Below are 27,668 nucleotides of genomic sequence, written 5' to 3' on the forward strand. Positions count from 1 at the left end.
GTTTTCGGTACCTTAAGTCCTGGGATTTTGCAGTTTTTGCAGTATGTTGGTTCAGCGATTATTCCCCTTCCCTGTGAACAGTGTACCCATGTAAACTATATATTGTTTTTTCAAGGAGAGAGATGGCTTTCTTTTGATACCATAGTTAGATAATTACATGAAAATTTAGGATCAGGAATGTAGTAAAAATTAGAGGGAAAAACTAATTGTTTTTATATATTTTCCCTCCGAATCCTTGCAAAATTATGTAAAGTGATGGAAATCCCCTCCAAATTTATCAATTCAGGTGTCCCGATTTCAGAAGTACCAAATTTATATAGAATGTCCATACTTTCCCAGCACTTATAGGGAACATACTATAAGGTGTACATTATTTTTTTTACAAAGCCGTAGAATTTCATTAGGTATGATGGGTTTGCAACTCTAATTTTAAACAAATAAACCAAAAATATCCACAAAAGTATATATTTCTGTAAAGCAGACAAACCAGACTATCGTATGAGGGGTCAAAGTTGGCCACAGAAATTATTTCCTGTGCTTTTTTCACCAACACATCTTAGTTTTTGGTAGGATTCTTAGGGTCTTTTGCACAGGGTATGTTTTATGGCAGAGAAATCCAGCCTAAAGTGTTCAGCTGCTATACCATACATGCATTTTTTGTTTGTGGTCTTCTAGATATTACAGGGCATGCGTGTCATAGATTCACATTCCAGATTTTGCTTTATTGGCACTATGTCTCATTTGGGCCTGTTTAGCTCCCCCTAATTCTAAATGCCCCCATAAAAGTATATATTTCTGTAAAGCAGACAACCCAGAGTATCTCATCAGGGACATTTGGACGTTTTTCATGCAGCCATTTGGCCACAATCAACGCCAAAGTTGTAGCAATAATTTCCTGCTCTTTTTTTCAGCAACACTTTTGTGTTGCTTAGATTGTTTTGCACATGGTATGTGTTATAGCAGAGATAGCCAGCGAAAATTGTTTAGCTGCATCTCCTAGTTACGGAAATACCCCACATCCTTTGTTTTTTTTTCCATCCCTTATGTATAGGCGAATGGGATGTGACATCACGTAGCTCACTTTATTGTTTGTTTTTTATTGTATTTTAGTGCTTTTTTATTGTTAAAAAAATCACAGTTTTTTTTCTAAGCTGGTGAGAAGAGTGGGAAACATGGTTCCTCCCTGCGAGCCCCCTGCACCGATCACACTGTGATCTACATGCAAGTCTCCATTGCATTGGGGGTTATATTGTACGTCATCTGACTATACAGATCCTGCAGGGGATATCCAGTCTTCCGATGAACTTCCGGGTGATATCAGCAGTGACGCGACACGGAAGGGAATGCCTGATCAGGAATTTTAAATGTAAAGGCTTTCCGGTGCTCGCGCCAGCAGCGTTACAGGAGATCGGGTAGCAGAAAGCCAAAGACGCTGGCTTCTGCTGACCAGGGAGTCCAGGCTGACAGCCTGGTCTCCTGTGTAGCAGCAGGGATGTGTCCCTGCCGTTGCAAGAAAGTCATGACACACCTGTACATCCTAAAGGGCTTTACTGAATGCATTTTTAGGATGTACAGGTACATCTATAGGGGACTGATGGGGTAAAATGCAATCTCTGTATTAGCCTATAACACTCCTGCAGGGAGGCTGTTCTATTTATCTATCACCTCTCAGTAAAAAAAAGTTATTCGTAGTAACACATACACTGTTAGTTGTGTAAAATTGAGTTTCCATTTCAGCTAATGAATGCATAGCCACAGAACTATGAATTTGCATCTCTTTTTGACTCTAGGCACCTGAGCCTGATTTTAGCATTGTAAATTCAGGGATTGGTGAATTTGGAAGATGTCCCTCTAAATGTTTCATATAAACGAAATGTACCCTGTGGAAGCCGGTACCTATACTGGCAAAACACGAGTCAGGCACACCTCCTTTGCTATGCACTGATTACTATTTTCTTTTTTTTTTAGGCAGAGTAGAGTTTTTAGTCTATAGTGGTTCACTCAGTGTAGACCCCAATTCCTCGGGACCTGAATAGAGTTTTTGGCAGGGAGTTCATTATATGACATGATGAGTTAAGTTAAAGAGGGACCATTGATCACTTTTGTAATTGAAGCACTGCTTGGCAGAACTTTATGCGTGCCTGTCTGTAGTATATGAAATCCACATACCAAATTGTCAAGAATGGAAGATAAGAATTCACAGGTTATTCTTCCAAAGATGAAACCAAAGAGTCTCTTTTACATAGTGCTACCGAATGCTAATGTACAGTATTTTACATCCAGAATGTGCAATACTGATTATATGCAGCCCCTAACATGGTGATACTATGTACATTAACCAAGACAAGCCTATTGGTTATTTGCCATCAAATTCTATGTTTCTAATTTATTATGGACTTAATAACCTTTTTTCAACACACATTTTTTTAGTGAAAGATAAACTATATGGACAAAAGTATTGAGACATACCTCTTAATTATTAAATGTAGGTGTTTCAGACACACAAGTTTATTAAATCAAGCACCTAGCCATGCAGTCTGCATTTACAAATGAAAAAAATGGGTCATTGTAAAGAGCTCAATGAATTCAAGTGTGGAACTGTGGTAGGATGCCACTTTTGTAATTGGTGAAATTTTATCCCTGCTAGGTATTCCATGGTCAACTGAAATTGGTATTATTGGAAAGTGGAAGCGTTTAGGAACAGCAGCAACTCAGCCACAAAGTGGTAGATCACACAGAGCGAGTCACCTGGTGCTGAGGCACATAGTGTGTAAAAGCTGCCAACGCTCTGCTGGTTCCAAACTTCCACTGGCATTACTATTAGCACAAAAAACGTGTGTCGGGACCTTCATTGAATGAGTAGGTGAATGCAAGCCTCACATAACCAAGGCGTCTGGACTCTGTAGCAGTGGAAAGGTGTTTTGTGGCGTTATGAATCAGGCTTCTTTGTTTGGCAGTCTGATGGGTGAGTCTGGGTTTGGTGGATGCCAGTAGATACCTGACTGCATTGTGCCAACTGTAAAGTTTGGTTGAGGAGGGATAACGGTATGGGGCTGTTTGTCAGGGGTTGGGCCCCTTACATCCAGTGAAGGGAAATCTTAATACTTCAGCATACCAAGAGATTTTGTACAGTGATATGCTTCCAACTTTATGGAGAAGGCCCTTTTTTATGACAGGATGACTATGCCCCAATGCACAAATCAGGTCTATAAAGACATGGTTGGAAGAGTTTTGTGTGGAAGAACTTGACCGGTCCACACAGAGCCATGACCTCCACCCCATCAAACACATTTGGGATGAACTGAAATGGCAATTGAAAGCCAGGCCTTCTTGTCCAACATCAGTGCCTGACCTCAGAAATGTTCTACTGGATGAATGATCCAAAATTCCCACAGAAACACTCCAAAATCTTGTGGAAAGCCTTCCCTGAATAGTGGAAGCTGTTACAGCTGCAAAAGGGGGGCACCTACATATTAATGTGTATGTATTTAGAATGCAAAATGTCAGAAAAGTCCTTGTTGGCTGAATGGTCAATTCTTTTGTCCATATGGTGTAGTTAGGTATGGTTTCAAAAGGAAAGCTCTAAAAAGATAGAGTTTGTGTAGGTATACTAAATGATAAAAAGAGAAATTGGGGCTGAACAAAGACATAAAAAAAATTACAAAATTGTTTTCATATTCGTGTTACATAGCCTGCGTCCCTTAAGAGGTTAGTATATAGCTGATTATATAACTGTTATTTAATGTGCATTTTCTATTCTGAATAAAAAAACAGGATCAGAAATGTGCATGCACCCTGGAGACTCATTATATAGCTTGGAAATCCCCATTGATATACAACTATAGAGTATCTGTAAATTGAATCCCGTATTAATTAGAAATTATATTTTTTCTGTAGGTCATTTCATCTGTAAAATGTCTTTGAAACCTTTCTCGTTTCCATTCCCTGAAACCCGATTCTTTCATACCAAAAAGTATGTGTACAAGTTCAGAATTCGCTATGGCACCAATTTTAAGTAAGTTTCATATGGATGACAATTCATAATGTATAGATTTGATTTCTTTACGCAAAAAGGCAGAAAAAATCATGTAGACAGGGTACATGTTTAAAGGAATAATGTATTTTTCCTGACTGAGCCAAAAAAAAATTATATTAATACCCATTCATTAATAAAAAAAAAAAACAGCTGCATCACCCATCCTCCTCTGTGGTCTGATGATCCTTGACACTGATTGGCTGATTCAAGCAGCCAGTCAGTAGCAAGAAAGCACCCCCCCCCGCAAGTGCAGATTCCCCCCATGCATTTGCAAGGGAGACACTAGATAAAAGTAAAGGGGCACCCAGATACCATTTTTCATTAAAGTTTAAAAAAGAATGTATTTTTTTTTTAAAAAAAACTAAAAGAGCTCATATATTGTTGTTATCCAAAGATATTTTTTATTTTTTTTAGCGTACAGGCTGAGGCCAGCAGTAAACATATTACAGAGGAAATAGAGGTGGGTGCAGTAGAATTACTTGCAGATTACTTGTGATATTAAGATGTGCATATATTGTTTACATAATGTTTACATTTACATTATACTTGTATTTCAACATATTTGGTTGCAGCACTTAAGGTTAGGTAAATGCGTGCAGTTGCCTGCTAAATACAGTGCACACTCCTGCGTTGTGTATATCCATCTGGTGGCTGCACAAGCAGCGATAAAGGTAATCCAGAGGGACTATTGGTAACTGGCCTCCCAGATATTTGCCAGTAGGGCCCAAATCAAACTAATTTACAATCTAGAAATAGTACAAAGGCAACAAAAAGATAAGAAAACACATATCTATCCATATGTCAAACCAAAATATAAAAGTAATGGGAATGAAAAGTTTTTTTCTAAAAAATCCAAGCATGCCCCCCGTTGAGTTACTCTATAGTAGTTGTATATACATGTAGGTAACAGTTCACAACATATGACAGAGCAAGCACATAAAAGAAGGGGTTCAGTTCAATAAATAATCTGAAGAAAAAATACACATTTACACAAGTACGTTTTTAAAAGTACCCGGAGCCCCCCTTTTTTTGCGCAGCGCTTAATACAATACATATATTCAAAGGGTATGACAAGACAACAAACCGATACATTAGGTGGAGAGAGCCCTGCTCGCAAGCTTACAATCTTGAGGGTAGCAAGCATTTGGCTTTTTTCACCAGCATGCCAGTCAGGGGTCGGTCCCACTGATGTCAGTGGGGATTCCCTCTGACATTTTGGTACACATCCCCAATTAAGAGGGGCAATGGGCAGGGAGTGTGGTGTGTCAGCGGCATTTCTCCCAGAGTATCCAAGCCATAACCTGGAGAGTTACCAGTTATAGGCGCTAGTCAGACAATATAAATTATTCTCTAATCTGTGAGTTAAGGTTAGCTGCAGCAACATGATCCATTTTGCCATGATGCACAGTTAAACGGAGATGATCTCACATCAACTCACCGCCATTACTTGCCTCGTCATTGCTGATTTATTTCTATATTAGATAAAAATTGTACCTATAATTCCTGGTGTTAATACTGGATTTTTAAACGTGTCAAGTATTTCTTAATTCAGAAATATGAGGGCTTGATACTCTTTTTCTTTTACAGGCTTCAATTCGAGCTGTACTCGCCAACCATGATAATTTGCACCCTTTCTCTACAAAGAGCTTTATAATCTTCCCTTGTATCCTTTCACAATAAAAGAAAAAATGAAATCAGATTTTAACTCTGTCATTTACAACCTTTACCAAAGATCCTTAGATAAGAGTAAATGGGATAGCTCTTGCCGCCTGCGGTTTAAACATGGACCTAAATCCCTTCTCCCCTTTTCTTACATCTTTACGATTTATATTGAGCCAAAATCTTTATTACTAGATGGTAAGTTAAAAGTTTTTACAATAGTGTGAGTACAGTCTAGTTTTGTCATTTGACCCATTTTATATAACTGATTTAAGTTTATTGTTTGTAGTTAATTTCATAATTGCATTAAAAATATTTAGTAAATTCTGATCTTTAATATCAACATCCATCAACTTCTCCATTTTTGTAGCATTGTAATAGCATTTACATTACAATTTATGTAAACTTTCCAGAATGTGTATTTCTGTGTTTTGCTCATAAATGTAGCCAGTGTGAGGACTTTTTGTTTTATTTATGTTTATTTACGCAGAAAAATGGCCCGTCTCTGAAAATTTTAGGGCGACCGATAACAAGGTTTGTGCACATGGATAATCTGTGATTGTGCCTTATATCATGTGTTGTACATGTATGGATGTGGGAAAAGTTAGTGTAATGGATTGTTTAACTTGATAAGCTTCCAAATTGTATGATTCTCTTGCTAAAACGGAACATAGCCATTTCTATAAGGCTACCAGCTGTTTGTTTTAGTGCTCCTGTAGCTTTAGTCAATGTTTTTGCAATGTAACTTCATGAAATGACAATGAACTCTGCGACCTGTGTGACAATTAATATGTATCATGATATATCATATTCTTCAGCACTGTGCAATGGGAATAACAAGCAGTGCATAACATAACAATTTGACTTACAGAACAAGAGATAAGTAGGGCCCTACTCAAATGAGCTTACAATCTAGAAGGAAGTAGGGTATATCTAAGCACAGGACAGACAAAGATCATTGGGTAGGTAGGAGTGTATTTGGACCTGAGTGAGGAGATGTAAATAGGGGAGCCGCTATGAAGAGCTTTAAAGTAAGAGGACTTTGAAAAGAATCCTGAAGTGTATAGGGAACTGTGAAGAGATTAAGGGAAGAAGTCTTAGTATAGCGATGGATGAGGAAGATAAGTTTGGCAGCAGCATTCATGATGGGTTGTAAAGGGGCCAGACAGGTATGACAGCTAAAACTGAGTTACAGTAGACCAAGAGGAGAGTTAACAATATATATTGTATGCATTTATATACAGTATACTATATATATAATGTTACAGTCCAATGCCTTAAATATTACATTACATACTGAGGTTCTGGTGTGGAAGAATGTTCAGACTGGCAGAGGGGCTACTGTAGATAGAGGAATTGGACCCTTTGGAATTATGAATATAATGGCCACCTGCAGAAAGTTTTCTGCTTTTATAATTAAAAATTCACAAGTTTCTTTTCAGCAGTCCCCATGCACGAAATCACAAACTTGCTTTGATTACTGCACGTACACATTTGGGAAAGGGAACAATTGTGTTTTGTTCAAAAAGGATTTCAAAGTAAATTACATGACATGCTTAGTGTAGTTACTGTTCTGTAAAACCATACTGTATAGCGGGAATAACATTGAAAGACATCTTTTGTTTTAATATAAGACATGACTATGTTAATGTAAAATTTGCTTGGTTGGTTGTAATGTTATCAACTTTGTGTTCAACTTCATTAAAGAATGAAAAACAAGAAATACTGTGTGAGAGGAACTGTGGGAAAATGGGTGAGATACATTCTTCTCTTCTGTTCGATATAATAATAAGTGCTAAGATGCTTGCAGTCCTTCCCTTTTAATGCCAACTAATACAAGCAAATGGGGCTGAGCCATATTTACATTTACTTACTTAACGAAAAGGCACATTTATTACATGCCCGACTGAGCGGAACCCACCATTATCTGTAACCTTTTTAATTTGCTCCTGACCAATGACATGCCAGACACGACACAGAAAAATGTCATGGCATTAAATGAACTTGGTTGCTTTCTTCTTTCAAACGGTGTTGCTGTAATGCCTCAATGTGGAACCCACCTCAGGACGCACTATGACCGATCCAGGGAGTGGGCATAAGCGCCATTGTGAGAGATGTTGCCTTTCGCAAGATGGCAGCGACCACTAAAAAATTAGGGTCCAGATCTTCCTAAGAATTCTAACTGGTATTCAAGCATGCAAGTCAATGGAGTCCAGCTTAAGTTTGCTAGTCTGTCAGTTATAGTCTTGTCATACCCCTTGAGTATATGTTTTGTAAAAAAAAAAGGCTGCGTTGTTGGCGCTATATAAATCAAAGATAATAATACTAAATCAAAGATAATAATACTAAGCACAATGTGCAATACTAAAATAAATAGAATAAAATGTGGTTACATGTAAAAATAATGCTCCAGTGATGTCTCCATCAGGGGAACCATGTAGCACAAACAAAATGTAAAAAATAAAAATTTAAAACTACCAGCATTAAAAATACCCTGGGTGTCTAGTTTTCAAAAATATATGGTTTGATGGGGTAAATGGAATAACCCGGCTTCAAAGATGTTCCAAACTGTGTGCTAGGATTGAAGCTAGTTTAAAATGTCAAGTCAACTTTAATCAGCAAAATTTATGGAAGAAGCCTCAGGGTTGTTCAATGAAAGGAATTATCTCCAATCCCAATTTCAAAGTGCTCTCAATGTCTAAATTTCCTGTGCTAAAATTGTACTTCTTTTGTTAGAGGATGCTAGTGAGCAGGATACCAGCTCATCGTTTGCTGATGATGCCCAGAAAGGTGGCATTCTAAAGTTTCTAACAAGGTATATGGTTAAGTTTAAGTGGTTAAAAGATTACAATTTTAATTTTACTGTGATCAATATATTTAGCTATGAAGAATTTTATTATGATAGCTGCTTTATTTTATGTATTTTCCATATAACATATCTTCCTCCAAATGTACTATAATTGAAAATGAATACAGAAATAAAAAAATGTTTAGTAGTTTGAACACTAAAACAACAGGTTTGTGGAGTCCAGAGTTTGTGGAAAGCACTCAAATGATGAAACATAAAGAAGCGTTGTTTTAAATCAAATAAGCGGTGGGTAAACTTCATACTTCCAATGAGGCAAACCCTTATTATGTCATCTCCTGCCAAAGCATAACTAAATCTGTATAAGTCACTTCATGATATTTTGTCAGAACAGAACCAGCTAACAATATTAATAGTAATCCACAATGTTGTACTTCTATCTACTAGTCCACAGACGTTTGTGTCAAAGCTCAAAAACCTAGTTGTATCGCATAACCTGGGTTCACTGCTAGAATGTGGTTATAAACAAAAGCTGACTGGTTGCCCCTCTTATGAAGGAGTTATAAACTTGTACCCTATTAGTGTAGTCTGACCAAGAGGCCTCAGTATTGTTTTTTTTATTGAGTAAAGACATAACAAATAGTGCATAACATAAATAAAATGTTGTATTCATAAAACAATATCATGCATCACTTAGTATATGCATTTCTGATTATAATTTTTTTTTTTTTTTAATTATTATTTTTTTTAACTTTCCAGCCTCATGCCATTCCGGTTCCTGTCTCGCAGAAGAAACTCCAACTAATACCTTTGCTCTTTATGCTGTATGCAACAACTATAAGTTGCTTATTGAATTTAATCACAGTAAGCTATTAATAAATTGGTAATGGATGAGACACTTGAGACAGTGTGTAGAGTTAATGTGCATGGTTCCTGAATTGTCTTCTTTTTAAATATAGCATTAAATGTTGAAACTGTCAAAATGTTGCATTTGTTTCTGTAAATATACATGCCTGGAGGTGAAAGTTTCTTTCTGTCTGGGCGACAACAATGTGCTCAGTGATAAATACAAGAGACCTAAGTGTGTGCTGGAGTATGGATACATGGATGAAAGATCGCTAAAAGTCAGGTTTAGAGTAGGTTGAACAGTAGAAACATTGTATAATATTGAAACAACATTACTTTGATGGAATGCAAATTAGAGCCCCTATTCTAACTGGTTTAAATATCATGGGTGTGGAGATTAAAACAACAGATGGGAGCAACAGACTGGTTGCATCTTTTTGTATATCAACATTGGTGGAGACCAGGATTTAACAAACACCAGGAGCAGCCACTGCTAGATGTTTTATCTGGAAACCAGGTTGACTCCTTAAGAAGTTACTTAGCTACATACATGTTTATATAGTAAGCAATGGCAAAAAAAACAAAAGTCCATTAAGTTTGACCTATCAAAGATATCAAATTGTATCGATCCAGATGAAAGCCCTGTGATGAGATCATTTTTTAGGCCCCTCTATATTGTTTGGCTATATCTTTCTTATAAATTTGTGCCAGGGTCAGTTGTTGTAGCCAGGAGGCATACACATTTCATATGTTGCTGACCAACATGTGTAAAGTACTGTGCTGCAATATGTGAAATCTATGGTAAATTGAGTCGTTTGCGATTTCTCGGCCTATTCCCCCAATTTAACTCATCATGAATTTACAACCCTTCATGCACGTTTTGATCAACTGCTGAAGTGCAAAACAAAGGATCCAGTACTGACTCAGTGGCATCCTACTCTTAACTGCAACAGCATAAAGTCACTCATAATACTTTGCTCCCTATTTTTCAGTCCAGGTACTGACACTATCCCTTAGGCTTAATCTCCTTAATTTAGAAGATAGCCGTCCAAGAACCACTGTATAAAATGCCTTAGTAAAATCTAAGTAGATTCCTTTTTATATTTTGTACACAAACTTCCCAATCTATAGTATTAGCATTTTTTTTCGATTCAGGTTTACAACCTGCATTTATTTCACTCAATAATATCTTACAGTGAATTTGCCCCTCACTGCTCAAAATGTTTACAAGTATCCTGATTACTATACAGGAAAGTCATTTCGAAGCAAAAATCAAATTAATCATATATTCATTACTATATTGGATGTTTAAATGTTATGCTTAGATGGTGCAATATAATACTACCAGATATCACATCAATTATACATGAGAACTGGTGAAAAACTACACGTCTTGCAGAAGAGTAAAGAAACAGGGAGTCTTTTGTAGGCGGGATGCCATATTAATGCTGTCAGCCGGAAGCTATGACTGTCTTTTTCAGTGTAAACTATAAGTCTTTATCCCTTATCCACAATTGTGACATAAGCAGACAGGTGGGATCTATGGCATTGTGCTACTACAAGTATTGTCTACTCCCTAGTTTGCAGGAGTTAATTAATTTTTCTCTTCAGAAACATTTTTCCGCAATGATAACATATTTCCCTAAATAGATGAGACATCAGGATGTGGAAAATGTGATACTTTAACATGATTCTGCTGGATTAACAGATTAATGTTGATGCTTTTGTTCACTGTATCTTTGTATTACCTGCTTGAGTTTGTTGCTCTTTGGAAACTTTGTGCGTCATTATGATCTGCCTTCTCCAGCAGTGACTTATAAACACGACAATGTCTGCATTTTATCCCTTAATATTTCTGTACATCTTAAAAAAACGAATATCATTGTTCATACAATAAACACATAATTGCCTTCATTATACAACAAATATTTATGATTAAGATTTTCTTTACTATAGGGTTATATGTCCACCTCAAGTTCCCTAGGCACTAAACATTTCCCGATTAAAAAATACTTTTTTTTCATCAGCAAATACTGTGTACTAGACAGTAATAAAGAAACTGAAGAAAATAGGGGGTTGTCTCATATTCTTCTAAAAGTGTTATTTGATGTCATGTGGCCTCTTTTTTTATATTCTTCTAAAATGTTATTTGGTGTTTTGGGGGTATTTTTGTTAGCAGTGGTGATTAGCACACCATTTCCTACTCAAAAACTACACTGCATTTATTTATGTCAGAGCTAATGAAGTCCTGTTTAATTAAGTAATAGACCTTTAGTTGGGATCCCTTTGGTTTGACAAAGTTTAGCTTACCTAAGTAAAATAAAAAATTGAGGTGTTTTTCCTCAGGGAACCTGAGACCTGTCTGAATGTACAATGGCCTATTACTTTCTTACCCTTAAGTTTACCTTCTCCACACTTAACCATTACAAAGGCTGAGTGAAGCAATAACAATCAACAACGTAACAATACTGGAGAGAGAAAACTTAGGAGATGGAGAGGCATAATCATACATATACTCAGAAAAGGAAGTTACTATGCAATTCCTTGTAGTGTACATGGTTGTTGTTTTTTTTTTTTAATCGAAATATAGCTTATACGATCTGTAAACACCATTACTAAGGTTGATTTAGTGAATCGAACTATAAAATGTGTACTTTAGGAAAAAGACCAAGACATTGTATTGCTTACATAAAGCAGTATGATACAAACAATGCTGTTGGTAAATTTTTAAACAGCCAAATAACAATCTGGGTCTCTGAATTTAATCATCAGAACCATGTGCATTTTATGTATTATTTATCCCACCATCACGTATGAACAGTGCTGTTTCACTTAGACAAATCATTCAGCTCTTAAGAATTTTACTCAAATGCGATCATGGCATTGAATCAGCCCATCTAGTTACATGTACAAAAATGCTTAGAATCCTTTATATCTGCAGTATTTATGTTCCAGAGCCCAGACACTCTGAAGTGGTAGGCCTACACCACATCAATGTTTGGCTTAGTATATAGTGATAGGAGTTATGCTGCACTATTATGAATGTCTGGCTCAATGTATAGTGATAGGGATTACGCTGTACCACCATCAATGTCTGCCTCAGTATATATTGATAGGTGTAATGCTGTACCACCGTCAATGTCTGCCTCAGTATATAGCCTCAGTATATAGTGGTAGGTGTTATGCTGTACCACCGTCAATGTCTGCCTCAGTATATAATGATAACAGTAATGCTGTACCACCTTAAATGTCTACGCCAGTATATAACGATAGAAGCTATGCAGTTTTAAAGTGTTTGTGGGGGGGGTGCCACATACAGGATCCGCCCCAGGTGCCAAATACTCTAGGTACGCCCCTGATACCAGGAACTATAAATCCATACCTGAAGTACCATGGGTGTGGGAAAAAAAAACCACCAAACAATTACAGCTAAAGAAGAGCACCATTGTCACAAAGGGTACACAAATAAAAAACAGCATTGTAAGGGGTTAAACATACAAACGTCTTCTGTCTTCTGAGTGTTAAATAACCCCTGTCTTGAAGGAGTTAGACAGTTCAGTGAGCCACCAGCAATGATTAATGCATATTAAAGCATTTTTTAAATTATTATTACATGGAGGAAGAACAAAAAGTACAATACAATACAGTTATCTTGGTAAAACTCCAATACCTTTGCATTATTGTCTGGTTTTTGTACATGTTCACAGGGGGTTTATGAAATACTTGCTTGAGCCAGAGCTGCAGGTAGCGGACAGCGAGTATCCTGCGTATGAACACATGGGCAGATCCTGAGCCTGGCCTCAGGAGGGGCACCCACAGTGACATACACATCCAAACAATCTGATACTAGCACACACTAATGTGCCCAGACACTAACATACACACATAGACACGCACATTAACATAACCAGACACTCAAAATAAAAACACAAATACTCAGACTAACTTACACACACTAACATACCTGGAAACTAAAACAAACTCACCCAGATACACATACACATGTACCCACACACACAAACCCAGACACACACACCCACATGCTAACATACCCAAATTCACAAACACACAAATTCAGGCAAACACAGACGCACGCAACTTACTTACCCTGTCTTCAGCTTGCCTTCCATGTTGTGCTACTCCCCGCTACACACGGTATGTGACCCTGGATCCACCCATGCATACACAAAGCTGATCATGAGATGCAAGTTGGGGGATATGGGAGACCAAAAGCACTGAGTGCGTTCTGATACTATAAATATAGCCAACTGCCAGAAAACGTTTAGTTGTCCATTTAACTGTCCTATGCATTACAGTGCTTATAATAGCTATATGCTATTTTTTAACCATGTAGATTCTCATACAACTTCTTGGGCCTATGCAAACCTTGTTTCCAGCATGTGTATTATAACTGTCACAGGTTAATTAACCCTGCCTGTTTATTCCTTCAACTACGTAAATTAATTTTGGGCAAAAATCATTAATCCTTTCACTTTAAAGCATATGACAAAAATAAGGAACAGCAAAAACTGTTTACTCTCTATTTTTGTTATTGCCATAGCAACATGTAGCTGTTCACTAGGATCTTATTAACATTTTCCCTGTATAAGCACAGCATTCAGTACAAGGAATGCATTATCCCTGCACAGGTACTCATTGTTAGTAGAGCCTCAGCATCATTTGGCCACATTCCTGGTTCATTAAAGCAAGAGATGAGCTTTTCCCAGTGCAATGTTAATTAAATCTCTTTCACCTAGATCACTTTGAGAGCCCCAAGGGAGAATGAGGTAAATTAGGTGGGCGGTATGATGTATGAGGTGTGGATGGGTGTGTCGGGGTAATGTACACGCAGGTATATATACTTAACTAAAGGACCTGTCTTTGAGTCAGTCTACAGCTATTACTAAGGTAAGAGTCTACAGTTGCCGGTGAGATGAGTATATTTATATATGTAGCTCTAAACTTGTCTTCTCAGCCCTGCTATGTCAAATATATGTCAACTTAACTACATGGTAGGTTGAATAAACTTAACATAGGATTCAACTGGGACCACATGGGAGCTAACTAGAGGTCCATATCTAAACATCGTATACGTTGCATTGAATGAATACTAGGTATAAATCGTTAGATTAGAACAACCCTATGGTCTTGCACTGTATTCCTGATACAATGATACAAACATTGAAATTTCATAGGTTTGGTAGGTTTGTCAAACCTGATGTACTATGTTATAATGTATATATATATTATCATCTGCTGCAGGAGGTAAGGACATTGAATACAGGGTCTTATAAGTTATGTTAGTAAACAACCTTATATATGTGGTGCTAAAATAGACAGAATGAAGTTACCTATTGCAGACTGTTCAATTTAGATTTTGTTTCAGGTCTTTTCATCATGTTTCCCTTCATGGTGCCCATCTTCCTTGTGTTTGTTGTGATAATGTCAGAGACACAAACTTCTGAACTCACCAGCCCAGGATGTCACCTTCATCGTAAGTGGGTTTTTTTTCTATTTAAACTGTAGCAGTTCCATTATTCGACTTACAAGGCTCACTAAAAACCATTCTGGTACAAAATTTAAAAAGTGATCTTATCACTAATGCATCCATTACAATGGACTTCCTGACTTGACTATTCCATTTGTTGCTAAGATAAAAAATAACTTTCTTTACTATTAAATAACATATTAAATGTTTTCATATTTTACCATCTCTTTATGAATTACAGCATTTAATGTCACCATAAGGAGTGACCGTAAAGGGACATGCAGAGGAACACAAGTCATCCATGCCTGTGTGGGTTACTGTGAATCCAGTGCTTTTCCGTCCAAATATTCAGTGTTGGTAGCAAGTGGATTTAAACGTAATATAACATCTGTATCACAGTGCTGCACCATCAGCAAAATCCAGAAGGTAAGAGCCAATACAGAAGCATAGAGATATGCAACAATCTAAAAACCAATTAAATTTATCTGACAAATGCAGTTCAAGCAGTAGGGTAACACGTTGTTCCATGATATGCATTCCCTTAAATATGTTGACTCAGGATTTGTGTTTAACGGTAGGCTCACATAACTAAAATCTGGATGACTAAATTTCATACTAAAACAAAAAACAGAATATATATTGGACCTCAGCAACTTAAGCCTCCTCGCTTCTTGGGTCTACAACTATCATGAAAATTGCCCTGAGTTGATGATGATGAGAGCTGTTGTCCAGTTCTTAGATATACATTAAAAGTTACTTATCGTTTTCTGTTGTTTTTGTCCGAAAGGTTGTATTATTTTTTTAAGAAATGTAGAAAATCATTTATTTCAACATTGAATTTTGAAGAATTCCCCATGTTAATGTTAGATTGATAAAAATCAAAGTTTTGCACAGATATCTACATATAGTTCAAGCAATGGTAATTAAATGAATAGATCTAGTTTTCACTTGCTCACATCTATAATAAGCTGTGGATCATACACGTAGTTGCTTAGATCTGTTTTTTTATTTTTGTGAAAATTCTGGTATTTTTTGGTATAGTTATAGTTTTAAAAAAAACTGAGCTAGGTTGGTCTTTCCTAAAACACAAGCAAATGGGAGCGGAATATCTCCCTCCCATTTCACTTTGACATGAAAAAAGAGCTATGTCTGTGTCAGGGTGGTATTGATACAGGCAGAAAAGGCTAGACTGTAAGTGACTACCAATGAAATTTGTACCAAAGATGATGAGGGTTGTATCAAACCCATTGTGGGCCAGATTAAAATGTCAAAATGTGACACATATATGTGGACACCCATGTGAACAACGTCATACAAGCAGGGATTAATAGAAGTTATAGTCTACAGCAGCAGGGTAACCAGAGAGATAACCAGTAGCTCTTAGACTGTTTTGGAACTAAAACACCTATGCCCACGCTCATTTCACCTAGAAAGCCACAAGGCTTTGGCTTTGGTTTTTTAATATGCCACTTTATCCAGAATGAAACTTAATTTGTGTAATTTGGGGAAATGACGTGATGGCTGTTGAGTAAATTGGAGGTAAAAAATGTTTTAAGGAAAATTTTTAATTTTTTTGTGACGTGACAAATTAAATAGCTATGATAACTCACTGTTATAATTAAATGCTCAAATATTTGGTACTCCATTGGTTAAGGACCAATTTAGCCATTAATGTACCAGTGAACCAGCTCTATTGGTTGTATTGCTGAAATTCCCTGGTCTTTCCTCTCCTTGCAGTATACTACACATTCAAAAAAAAGGATCTTCACACAAATAAAATGTAACTTTTCCTTCTTCCCAGGTCAAGGTTCGTTTGCTCTGTACTGGTTCACGTTGGGAAGAGATAGAAATTGGTACTGCAAAGTCCTGCCAATGTGACATGTGCCGCCTGTCAAGATATTGAGCAGAGTGTGCTCTGCTACACTGCTGTGAGACCCGTAGTCCGGAACACTTGCTCTGTGTAGGCAGCAGCAGTGCCTGCTTGCTCTATAATTTACTGTTGGCAACTATTTTTTAAACGCAGTAGTATGGCTTTAACTCTTGCAGTATACACACCAGTATACTATGAAGCATATATAGTGCATGGAGTGTGTATATGCACAGGGTAGCTCTATGACTGGTAAATTATGCACAGCAGCAGAGCCAGTCTCCCCCTAAAAACATTACATCACATGGAAGCTACTTTTAAGTACTTGAAAAACTAGTCTTCCTAACCCCAACATATTTATCCCTTATTTATAAGTAAAATTTTGTAATTATATTTATACGCGCTACTGTTGGAAAGTTTGGTGTCACTTCACGCTGTGCTACTTAATTACAAAGGGGTTTTCCAATGATCAATTAGCCTTTTAAACTTAAACTTGGATTAGCAAACATATTGTGTTGGAGCCATTGGAACACGAGAGTGATGATTGCTGATAAAGGGCCCCTGTTAGTTATTCCATTAAAAATCAGCTGTTTTGAGCTACAGTAGTCTTTCACAACATTAACAACGTCTGCACCGTATCTGATCGATTTTGTGTTATTTTAATGGACAAAATTTGCTCTTCTTTCAAAAACATGGACATTTCTATGTGATTCAAACATTTTGAACTGTAGTGTGTGTGTATGTTTATATATATATATGGAGTTTATATTTCACTTGCACCAAGATTGCGGTTATAAAGTTATTTTAATATTTTTAATAATATTTAAATTATTGCATATTATCTTTTTCATAATAAACAATAAATATGTATGTGATAAATTTTGCTTTTGTTATTCTGTTAAAAAAAAAAATATTAACAATCCTTTCCTTTTACTAATGTCATGTTTTCTCTCAACATTTGTACCCTTGGGGTCTTTCTTTATATGCCATTCTGCCCTAGAATCACTCTGTACAGATATGGACCAGTGTCTTTAAAAAAACATTATATGTGTAGCTCTGAATTTTATTTACTTTCATAAACAGCCCAACAGTTACATCCAAACATACAGCCATTTTAGCTTTTCCCATGAAATCAGCCATTCGCTGCATATTATATCTACCACTGATCATTCAATGTATAGACATAAAAATTAGACAGATTTCTGAGACCCAGCATTTAATTCAGTGAACAGGTTAAATATTGTATTTACCCCACTCCTCCCCTCAGTGAATTAAATATTTAAAATGTTAATCATATTAAATATGAAATAAATAATACCATAAATAATCATTTAAAAAAATAAAAATGAAAACATTGAATGTTATATATATTTTTGTCTGAGAATAGGCTATTTTATACCGTTAATAAGAGAAATGAGGTCCCCCAATACACACACTTGGAGAAAGGCAGAGATATAGCGCCTCTGTATATTTATGAATGGATTTTGAAGTTAAAGAACAGAGAGGACAGAGAAAGTTAAAAGTGGCACAAGGGTGTTGCCTGAGTCCAGATTGCGGTTTATTTTTATAGTTATGAATAGAAAGATCAGGGGCATCGTTAAAAAATGTTGTGTCGTCCACAATGTTGTATCACTGTATTAATGTCATAATGGAAACATATCACTATCTATTTCATGCTTAATACCTAGGTTAGCTTTATTTTGCCATCATTTTTTCCCTAAATGACTCTGAAGAGTATAATTTTCCGTTGATAGGTGTACCCGCTTATGAAATCCCACTGTTAACTATGAATCTATCATGTATTGGGGTTTATACATTAAAATGATATGGGGATTGTTCACTGACAACATATAGGGTTTGCGCAACCCTTTAGAGCTTAACTAGAGAACACTGAAATTAACCGAATATCCAAAGGGCTTCAGAAATACCCCTTGCCACAACCATGTCTTCTGGTTCATTGTTGAAAAATAACAGCCTTTGGGGCTATTCTGGGGCCCAAATCTGCTGCAATGAAGTTTGACAAAATTAATTTTAATGTATGAGGTTTATGGAATATAAGCAGAATATTAGATTTGAATGCCTTGTCTCATCAACTAATAGTGATGACATTTAAATCCATAAATAACAACTGATGATTGATACACATTTTGAGGCAAGATGCTACTACAGATTGTGACCTGAACATTTAGTGCTATTCCAATATTAATGCCAGTCCTGCTAATAGAAGAATATCCAGAATCTTTTGCTCTCAGGGACTTCCATTAGTGACTAAACGTTATGGTTTGTGGCTGCATTTTCCAACATGACTGGGTTCTTGAAAGGAAGAGGCTTTGCAATTTCCAGGAAGTCAGTTTTCCCATGATTGAAAACAAGAACTGTTTGTACTGTTTTTGATGATTGTCCTTCTGTGGCCAGGGACTGTCAAGATGGAATTGTTGTAAGAAAGCTTCCCAGAAGCATTTTCTGTTGGTGATAAACAATGAAACAGTACTCTTCTCATGATCCTCTGCTCTCACAGACAGCAAGAGGCATACACCAATTTGTTTCAAGAAATGCTAAAGCTGGCTAGTAAACCACAGTTTACACTTGCTGAAATATAAATGACTGCCACTTGGAACAGCGAGGACTTTACTAGAATAACGTATATGTAAGCCAATAAATTAATGGTGCTGATTGAGGAGATGTAAGACCTTGCTGCAGGAAACAGTTTTAACTATATTATGCAAAACAAAGCCATAGTCCCAAACCTTTTGGGACAGCATAGTCTTCATGAAGGCCCTGCTTTTATACGGTTTTGAGTGATAAACAAACATTAGACATGGTTAAACATTGGTTTGCAGTACAGGTAATCACCACTTGCTTTCACATTGCCATAGCTACATGTCAACATTTTCTGCCAGGATGTGCTACTCCTAGGGCAATGTGAACTGTAGTAGATAATAATGAAAACCAAGACATTTCGAGAATTCCTTTTCTGCTGAGTGTCCTTGTAATTATGGTTTATTTGATTGTGTTATCCATAGGTGGGGAATGGCCATTCATTGGTTACGGGAGGACAGGCTCGGCTTCCCAGACACCTATCCTTCCAGGCTCGTTTTTAAGTTTATTTGTGTCCCTGATTCCTTTGTGTGTTGAACGGGGGAAACAGAAGTCAAATACAGTTGGCTTCCCAGAAGCTTCTCGTCTTATTGACGGGATAAAGATTATTGGCAAAGAGACTTACCCAGAAGTCTCTGCCTCACTTACAGAGAGACAGGCAGGAGACATAGGCCCTTCCACAATCGCCTGCTTTCACATTTAAGAACTGATAGTAGCTGACTGTTAAGAGGCTTTCCCAGAAGCCTCTGCTCTCACAGTCAGAAAATGACAGAGCTGAAGAAAAGTGGTTTAGTGACAGGCTTTCCCAGAAGCCTTTGGTTTCACAAACAGGGCATGACAGAGGGAACTTTCCAGAAGCTCCTGTTCCCACAAGATAGGAAGAGACAGAGATTTTTCGGTGCCTTTTGAAAGAAGCTTATGCTTTTGTAGAGAGGAGGTAAAAATGGTGATAAATGACCAACCTGTTCCTAGAATTCCTAGGTAGATGTTTAATGGCTTTTCCCAGAATGTTAGGTGCAAAACTGACGTGCTGTCAGAAAGTGGAAAAGACATTTGCTGTAAAGTGAAAACATCTTTTTTCCAGATACTTGTACAGATTTTGATGTTGTTTGTAGGGTCACAGCAAGCAAGAAACTTGAGCTCCCCCCTCTCTTTGGGAAGAAGTGAGGAATCTAAGCAAAGGACGGTTAAACCATGGGGAGGAGGGGGTTGGGCTGGCCGCAGTGGTCTTCTGGTAAATGGTGGAATGTGGCTTAGGGGGTCTCCTAACTCTTACTTCCTCTGCTGTGCTGTAGGTTAAGTTGGTTCATCTGAGCTTCTTCGAGACCATTCAATTTCTTAAGACGGAGCTCATCTAACTTTCTCCATAGCTCCTGACGTTCCTTCTCACGCTTTAGCTCCCTGCAGCGAAATAAATAAAGATGTTTGTTTAGTGCAGGAAAAATTAATTTTCAAGATCTTAAAATGTCTTTATAGTTATATACTCACTGTTGCCTGTCAAGTTTGTAGGATGCTGTGAGTTCATCAAACAGTTTGCCATTCATCTCCATAAACGTCTTTAGTACATTATAAATCAATGATACAATTGTCCTGTAGAGGTGGAGAGAGAAATTGCAAAGAAGATAAAATGTATTTAAAACAGAAATGAAAAAACAAAACATGTGGGACATGAAAAAGGAATGAGAAGTGTAGGAACAAGGGAATTAATTATGTGGTAAATTATTATGACGTTACCATGTTAAAACTGGTTTTATCACGCAAACAACCAGTTAAATGGTACTGCTATTGAACTATTTCATTGGTTGCTATGGTGATATGACCACTTTTCAAACCTTTCAAATTTTATAAATAAACCGCAATGTTAAGATTACAACATTTGTGCTTCTTCCTCTTAAGTGTAGAACACTATTTTTATCTTGAATCTAACATTGACTACTATTCCAGATCATCCATGTTATTTAGTCACCAGGATGTGGATTTTGTACAGTAAGGCACTTACTGGTTCCAGTGTTCCTTGGACACCTGATAGAGGGTGCTGAATATCAGTGGAAGAATGGTGTGGCAGTTCTCCTCTATCAGGCTGAGAATATATTCATTATTCCAGAAATAAAGTGCTCTTTCAGCAACCTAAGAAAAGCAGAAGAGTTAGCGACAAGCAAGTATAGCGCATGGGAAAAACATGTGAGCAAGAGAGGAAGCCAAGAATAAGGGGAAATAGTGAGCTAAGCAAGTCAGTCGAAAGAAGTTAAAGTGCTTGGGGACAATGGGATATATGCAGACGGGATTAAAGGAAAGCTAAACAACTATGGAGAGGGGAAAAAAATCTCAAATAGCCTATAGGGGTTAAGACAAACACCAGTAAATAGAAACAGTAATGTTATTATAAAGGAAGGGTAAAAGTATGTACTTATGTTTGTATTTTACTTTTACCTTTTTGTTTTGTACACTTTTATGCTTTATTACCCACATGGATATTTCTTCTAAATGCAATAACACAGGTGTCACTATTGTTATTTATACTTTTATTAACATGTATAAAAAGATTGATAACTGGGAAAGTACTGACAATACCTCTATTACTCTGGTTTGTAGTTTTCCTTTCCCTAAAGGATGTGTTATATTGCAATGTCTTTATTCAATGTACCTGCGATGTTGCTCAAAATATTCATTAAAGATACGTACTAAATTACAATAAGTCCTCCTCCCTTAAACTTAGTCAGGATCTTCATTAATGCTCAGTCTGCATCCAGTTCAGGATTATTTTGGCTGTGCATAGCCATTTTTGCATACCCTGATGCTGTTATTGCCTTTACTTATTATTTATTAACCCCGTTGTGACAACGGCTGATTTTATTTTTTGTATCCTTTTGTGACAATATTATATATATGGCAGGTGTTGACGTCCAGGCAAGAGGCCACATGGGGCCCCTGGTGCCAATCTTGGTGTTGATGAATGCCCTGTAGACCCCTTTCTCTACCCTTTTAAAGTCATGATATACCAACCACATCAGTTGTTGCCAACTGGATGTTTTTCCGTGATGTGCCTGGCAACTCAGTTGTCATGAAGTGGTTAAACCAACTCTTATACCAAATACCGATCTCAAAACAAACTAACTACAGAAACTACCCTACATTTTGATCCAATTTTAAATTATAACCCATATCTAACTCATACCCTTCACTAAATACATTTTAACTAAACATTTTAGGGGTAATCCTAGGAACCACATTTGAACCATCACTATTATCTGAAATAATCTGAATTTTTAAATAAACCTTTACAGCTGTGATATAGCATCATACTCACTTTATTAACCATAACCATAACAATGAGATTTAGACTTGGAAATATAATAATTTATGATGATCCGATAATTTGGATTTAATCCAACACAAATATACACGTACGCTAGTAAATATGTTTTATAATAGGTATACACCTGAAAGTGTGGGCTTGAGACACAGTGGGCTATCTGTTTAAATAAAGGCTCCTGAATCTTCACAAATTGTGAAGGTTCAATGACATCAAGAATCTCCTCCAACTCACCCAGGAACATCACCTGTTTGAAAAGCAGACAATATTTTAAAGGATTAAAATATACAAGATATACAGTTCCATAGAGATCATTAGTATACATCTAGTGTGTGCATCTACTGTATATCTACATTTACGTATACGGTAGTATTGGCTCGATTATAGGCCGCACCCTTGAAGTTTAGTGCTATTTTAAAGAAAAAATTATTTTTAAAGAAAAAATATACATGAGTGGAATGGTAAAACAGTATTTTATCTAATGAACAGGAATACATACATTTTAACATTTTGGTCTCTATGCAGTTAGTCAGCATATGTTTTATACAAACAGAAATTTGGCAAACCAATAGCCATTTTAAGGTCCCTCCCCTTAATTTATAATGCACCTTCCTTTTAGATACATCACTCTGCCCCCCAGATAAAGACTTAAAGTGTGGGGGGGGGGTACGGCCTATAATCGGCCCAATACAGTATTTTGCTTTGTACACCATTATATTGAGTAAAGTATTGGGACACACCTCTTAGCTATTGAATTCAGGGTTTGGGCTAGGCCCTTTACTTCCAGTGAAGGAAAATCTTAATGCTTCGGCATACCAAGACATTTTGGACAATGCTATGCTTAAAACTTTGTGGAAACAGTTTGGGGGCAATTTTTCTATTCCAGCATGACTGCACCCCAGTGCACAAAGCAAGGTCCATAAAGACAAGGTTGAATGTGTTTGGTGTGGAAGAACTTGACTGGCCCGCACAGAGACCTCAACCCCATCTAACACCTTTTGGGATGAACTAGAATGGAGATTGCGAGTCAGGCCTTCTCATCCAACATCAGTGCCTGACCTCACAAATGATCTACTGGATAAATGGGCAGAAAATCCCAATGGGCACTCCAAAATCTTGTGGAAGTTCCCAGAAGAGTGGAAGCTGTTATAGCAGCAAAAGAGGGGACCAACATTATATTAATGTCTATGTATTTAGAATGCGATGTCATAAAAGTCCCTGCTGGTGTAATGGTTAGGTGACCCAAAACTTTTGTCTATATAGTGTGCATATGTAGTATATACTGTATGTTGTATAGCTATACATAGATCTGCGGTGGAAATGCTACACAAAAGGAAGTACAGTTCTTTTATTATATTCAAGTACACATATATACAAAATTATAAAACGGATATATGTCTTTCCAAAGAAAGTTATAAATGTGAAAAAGTATTTAACAAATGATATGATATTTATAGAGCCCAGGAAGATTATGTAGAGATAATAAAACAGTGTTATGTACAACATTTAATTTTTCTGTATTCAGCCTCCTATAATTGCTCCTGTGGTTTCCATGGAAGCTTTTCGTGGATAGCATCCTAATAGTTTTAAGTGACTTTGAACTTTGATGACCACATAAATAACAAACATGATGTACCTCTTTCTGGGTGCAGGTCTTTGGCCAATATTTTAACAAACCCCGGATAACCTGGAAAGGAAATTATTGCTAATTATAACTTTAGAAGAATTTTACAGAAAGGTGCAACAGCTACAATGCCCACTAGGTGTCACTGCCATCATAAAATATAAGTGTAAACTGGGCATCATGGGTACCCATGCAACATTAGTTATATTCCACATTATAATTTTTACATTTTACTCTTAATATCAGATGTATGATACAGGATTATACAAAAAAGGGGTTTAAAGTAGAGTTATACAACATTTCATTTTAAGATGAAAGAAGGCCTATGTTAATTTATTACTTTGAGAAGAAGGTATATTTACTTACATGCTCGGTTAGCGAAGAATCTTTTTCCAAGAACTGAACTGCACAATATGCAAGCTATGAAGGCAAGAATATCCGTTTAAATTGTGTCAGCCATTTCAGTGATAGATGTGTTGGGGCTGCTTCTTGTATGTGCAGGGTGAGAGTCAATGGACAGTGGACAGAACAGATGTCTGAGTTTCTCCCCTAAACTGTATATATATATATATATATATATATATATAGATTGACTGTCTGCAGTTGCAGTTACATAATGGACCTCTATCTCCGGGACCTCTATGCGAAGATACTACATACATTTAAGGACTGAAATATCCAAGAACTGTAAGAGGGGCAGAAGGGGCGTGGAGGGAAAGTGTTACATTAAATGCAGGGATCTAACCATTACACATTTCCAAATGAAGCCAACAATGGCTGTCTACATTATAAAGGACAGAAAACATGCATGGCTCCAAACAGTCCTGCTTTTGCCACTCTATCCGACTGAGCTCTACCTCTGTGCCGCTTTTCAGGACAGAGATAAAGCTCATCGGGACAGCGGGATCACAATTCTGTATACTGTATACTGCACATGTGCAGTAGTGCTGCCAGTTTGAGTGACACTCTACCTTGCAAACTCCACCCCCCAGCGAATCGGGATCGTAGAAGTTGGGAAGGTATGAACATATCGCATATGATAATACAACCAAAATCCTTCCATGAAGTTTGTTTTCTTGAATGCATGTTTAATATTACTAAAAAGGCATATGGCTCCTGAGTCTCTAAAACAGGAAAAACCGACGAGACTAGATGGTCCGAATGGTTTTATCTGCCACCAAGTGCCATATTTCTATATTAAATACTGCACACTGGGAGTGCTGTCTGCCAATTTATGCTTTGGAATACTTTAACGGATCACGCTAGCCCCCTGGGCTGAAGGATGCCAGCCCTCCTCTGTTATCAGTTTATTTCTCTACGGTTAGAGAGTAATAGAGTTTTGCTCACTAAGACATGTGATTACAACTTCATCATGCATTATGGGCCGATCTTGGTATAGAAAAATCTGCTCTACAATCTTAACTTCCTATTAAACCGTGTGCATTACCTGTGCATGGAATATAGAGAGGGACTTTGCAGAATGAAGAGGTATCAAAACTCGAACAAGAAACTGCTTGTGTTCAGACTTCAGAGGTAAAGCAAACCCATTTATGATACTGCAAAAAAAAAGGGGCATCATGGAAGATGATCTAGTATTCAAGGTGTGTGAATCTTTCATCAAAAATGGATATATACACAGTACTGTGAACACGGATGTCCATGATGGCTCAGGAAAGGGGTTAGTTACCCATTAATAGGAGAAATGATATGAATACCTGGGAGCTCTCCGGGTTTGACCCGGAGATTGCCGGGTGAGAGCTGCTCCTCCGGTTCTCCGGGTCAAGACCCGAATCCTCCGGGTTGGGGCAGCAGGGTCTTGACACGCCCACACCCCTTTAAATCGGGGTGTTTCCCGCTGCCGTCAGCGGGAACGCCCCAGACGTCAGCAGGAACCCCCCCCCGATGCCAGCAGGACCGCCCACCAACATCAGCAGGGCCGCCCACCAACATCAGCGGGACTGCCCACCACACTGACGGTCCCGCTGTTGTCAGTGTGCAGTCCTGGCCGGAGCCGAGAAGTTCCCAGGTATGATTATATGGCCATGGCAGTAGAAGATAACAGACAAGCATATTCATGTGCAACATTAGAACCTCAGTTTACAATAGCTGGAGTGGTAAAGATTAGTCACTGCTACCCCATTCTACAATCCTATGGTGTTCAACCAGTAAGGGCTGACTGTATATCATGGGAGCTGCAGTCAACAACAACAAAGTGTACTGTAGGCCACCACAACCACACTATATAACTACAGTTTCCATGAAGTTCAGCTAGCAATGTGGATGGCTGAATATTATTGTACATGAAGTCAACAAAAGTTAGTGTTTGTACTGTAGACCAACCAAATGGAGTGAGAATCATAAGATGTGCATTCCACAGCAGTATCAATCCATAATCATATAAAAATTAACCTTTGACACTCCAGTTGTTGAGTACTCACTTTGCCGTGATGCTTAACCTACCAGACTGGCTGAGAGTCATGGGAAATGCAGTCTCAACAGCTGAAGTATTTACTAACCCTAGCTGCAATATACTGTATGTTTGAAACAAACTAGGTTCTATGTGCTTATGAAGGAGCTTATGAAGGAGCAAGACCCGAATCCTCCGGGTCACAGGATCTTGACATACCCCATTCCACGCCCATTTTCCCTTTTAATGGGGGTGTTTACACGGGACCACCCGCTGACGTCAGTGGGCAGCTCTGGCTGCGTCCCGCAAGGGAAGGCTCCGGGTAGCCGGAGCCCAGAAGTTCCCAGGTATGCCTATGACTTTTTGCATTTTTCTGCACCCCAGTTTCTGTACTTTCTTGAATTGTTGAGTCGCTTGGGCTTGTTTCCATGTCGGAGGTATAGTTTTTTGGCCGCAAGTCTTCCATGAAGACCACTTCTGACCAGAGTTTTCCAAACAGTATATGGGTGTACCAGGGTCCCATTGTTTTCTGCCAAAGCTGAGCTGTTGGCACTGATGGACATCTTTCTATTGCAAAGGGAATTAAGCATGATGTGTCTTTCATCTGCTTGGCTGACCACTGCATCTACTGTCCTCAACATTGCCCGTTTCTTTGTGCTTATTCAAAAGAGCTGGTACAGAACATATCTAATCCCTGTCTGCCTATAATTTTCTGCACGGGAGAGACCTTGCTGATGCCATATAATTAACTTGTGTCTTGTTTTGGTGTATGACTTTTGACATTAAACTGTATTCATAAACCTCACCTCTTTAGTGAGCTTGATGTTCCTCAACCAGATATATTCCTCATACACAGCTGTTTCTGTTTCAGTTAATGATTGTGTTTCAACCTACATATTAAATTGATGACCTCACTTTATGTCTACAAAATCCTCAACTTTGTGCAAGCGTATGTAGAAGAATTGATACTGTTTTGAAGGCAAAGGGAGGTCACACTGAATATTGATTTGATTTGTTGCTCCTG

The 27,668-nt window shown here is 37.6% G+C and overlaps 3 protein-coding genes across 5 annotated transcripts in view; 2 read left to right on the forward strand and 1 right to left on the reverse strand.

Moving 5' to 3' along the window:
- Window positions 1-3,830: 3,830 nt before the first annotated feature.
- On the forward strand, window positions 3,831-10,062 carry MAJIN (membrane anchored junction protein). Its single transcript, XM_053449448.1, has 8 exons — window positions 3,831-4,015; window positions 4,451-4,496; window positions 5,624-5,699; window positions 5,777-5,893; window positions 6,186-6,229; window positions 7,403-7,448; window positions 8,432-8,510; window positions 9,261-10,062. The coding sequence occupies exons 1-8, from the start codon at window positions 3,915-3,917 to the stop codon at window positions 9,304-9,306; spliced, it is 555 nt and encodes a 184-aa protein (XP_053305423.1). The 5' UTR covers window positions 3,831-3,914; the 3' UTR covers window positions 9,307-10,062.
- A 4,675-nt stretch (window positions 10,063-14,737) lies between these two features.
- Window positions 14,738-17,209, forward strand: GPHA2 (glycoprotein hormone subunit alpha 2). The gene is made up of 3 exons (XM_053449452.1): window positions 14,738-14,841; window positions 15,077-15,261; window positions 16,637-17,209. Exons 1-3 carry the CDS (start codon window positions 14,745-14,747, stop codon window positions 16,736-16,738), a joined length of 384 nt encoding a protein of 127 aa, XP_053305427.1. The 5' UTR covers window positions 14,738-14,744; the 3' UTR covers window positions 16,739-17,209.
- A 3,013-nt stretch (window positions 17,210-20,222) lies between these two features.
- Window positions 20,223-27,668, reverse strand: part of PPP2R5B (protein phosphatase 2 regulatory subunit B'beta) — a 33,850-nt gene continuing 26,404 nt past the window's right edge. For all 3 annotated transcript variants that reach the window (XM_053449430.1, XM_053449428.1, XM_053449429.1), the window contains exons 8-14: window positions 25,685-25,793; window positions 24,604-24,657; window positions 24,250-24,300; window positions 22,741-22,860; window positions 21,300-21,427; window positions 20,789-20,890; window positions 20,223-20,701 (exon numbers count right to left, since the gene is read on the reverse strand). In XM_053449430.1, the coding sequence (XP_053305405.1) occupies window positions 20,566-20,701; window positions 20,789-20,890; window positions 21,300-21,427; window positions 22,741-22,860; window positions 24,250-24,300; window positions 24,604-24,657; window positions 25,685-25,793 (700 nt within the window). In that variant the 3' untranslated portion in view covers window positions 20,223-20,565. The remainder of the gene's footprint in view (window positions 20,702-20,788; window positions 20,891-21,299; window positions 21,428-22,740; window positions 22,861-24,249; window positions 24,301-24,603; window positions 24,658-25,684; window positions 25,794-27,668) is intronic.

This window comes from Spea bombifrons, chromosome 10 (genome assembly GCF_027358695.1).
Source record: "Spea bombifrons isolate aSpeBom1 chromosome 10, aSpeBom1.2.pri, whole genome shotgun sequence".
NCBI classification, from domain to species: Eukaryota; Metazoa; Chordata; class Amphibia; order Anura; family Pelobatidae; genus Spea; species Spea bombifrons.

What these genes read in the sequence shown, in the direction of transcription:
- MAJIN (XM_053449448.1), top strand. Translation starts at nt 3,915, where the DNA reads ATGTCTTTGAAACCTTTCTCGTTTCCATTCCCTGAAACCCGATTCTTT. An exon ending in ATATTACAGAGGAAATAGAG is followed by an intron (nt 4,497 to 5,623) that starts GTGGGTGCAGTA and finishes TTTCTTTTACAG; the next exon opens with GCTTCAATTCGAGCTGTACT. An exon ending in TTAGGGCGACCGATAACAAG is followed by an intron (nt 6,230 to 7,402) that starts GTTTGTGCACAT and finishes ACTTCATTAAAG; the next exon opens with AATGAAAAACAAGAAATACT.
- GPHA2 (XM_053449452.1), top strand. Translation starts at nt 14,745, where the DNA reads ATGTTTCCCTTCATGGTGCCCATCTTCCTTGTGTTTGTTGTGATAATG. An exon ending in CCCAGGATGTCACCTTCATC is followed by an intron (nt 14,842 to 15,076) that starts GTAAGTGGGTTT and finishes TATGAATTACAG; the next exon opens with CATTTAATGTCACCATAAGG. An exon ending in CCATCAGCAAAATCCAGAAG is followed by an intron (nt 15,262 to 16,636) that starts GTAAGAGCCAAT and finishes CCTTCTTCCCAG; the next exon opens with GTCAAGGTTCGTTTGCTCTG.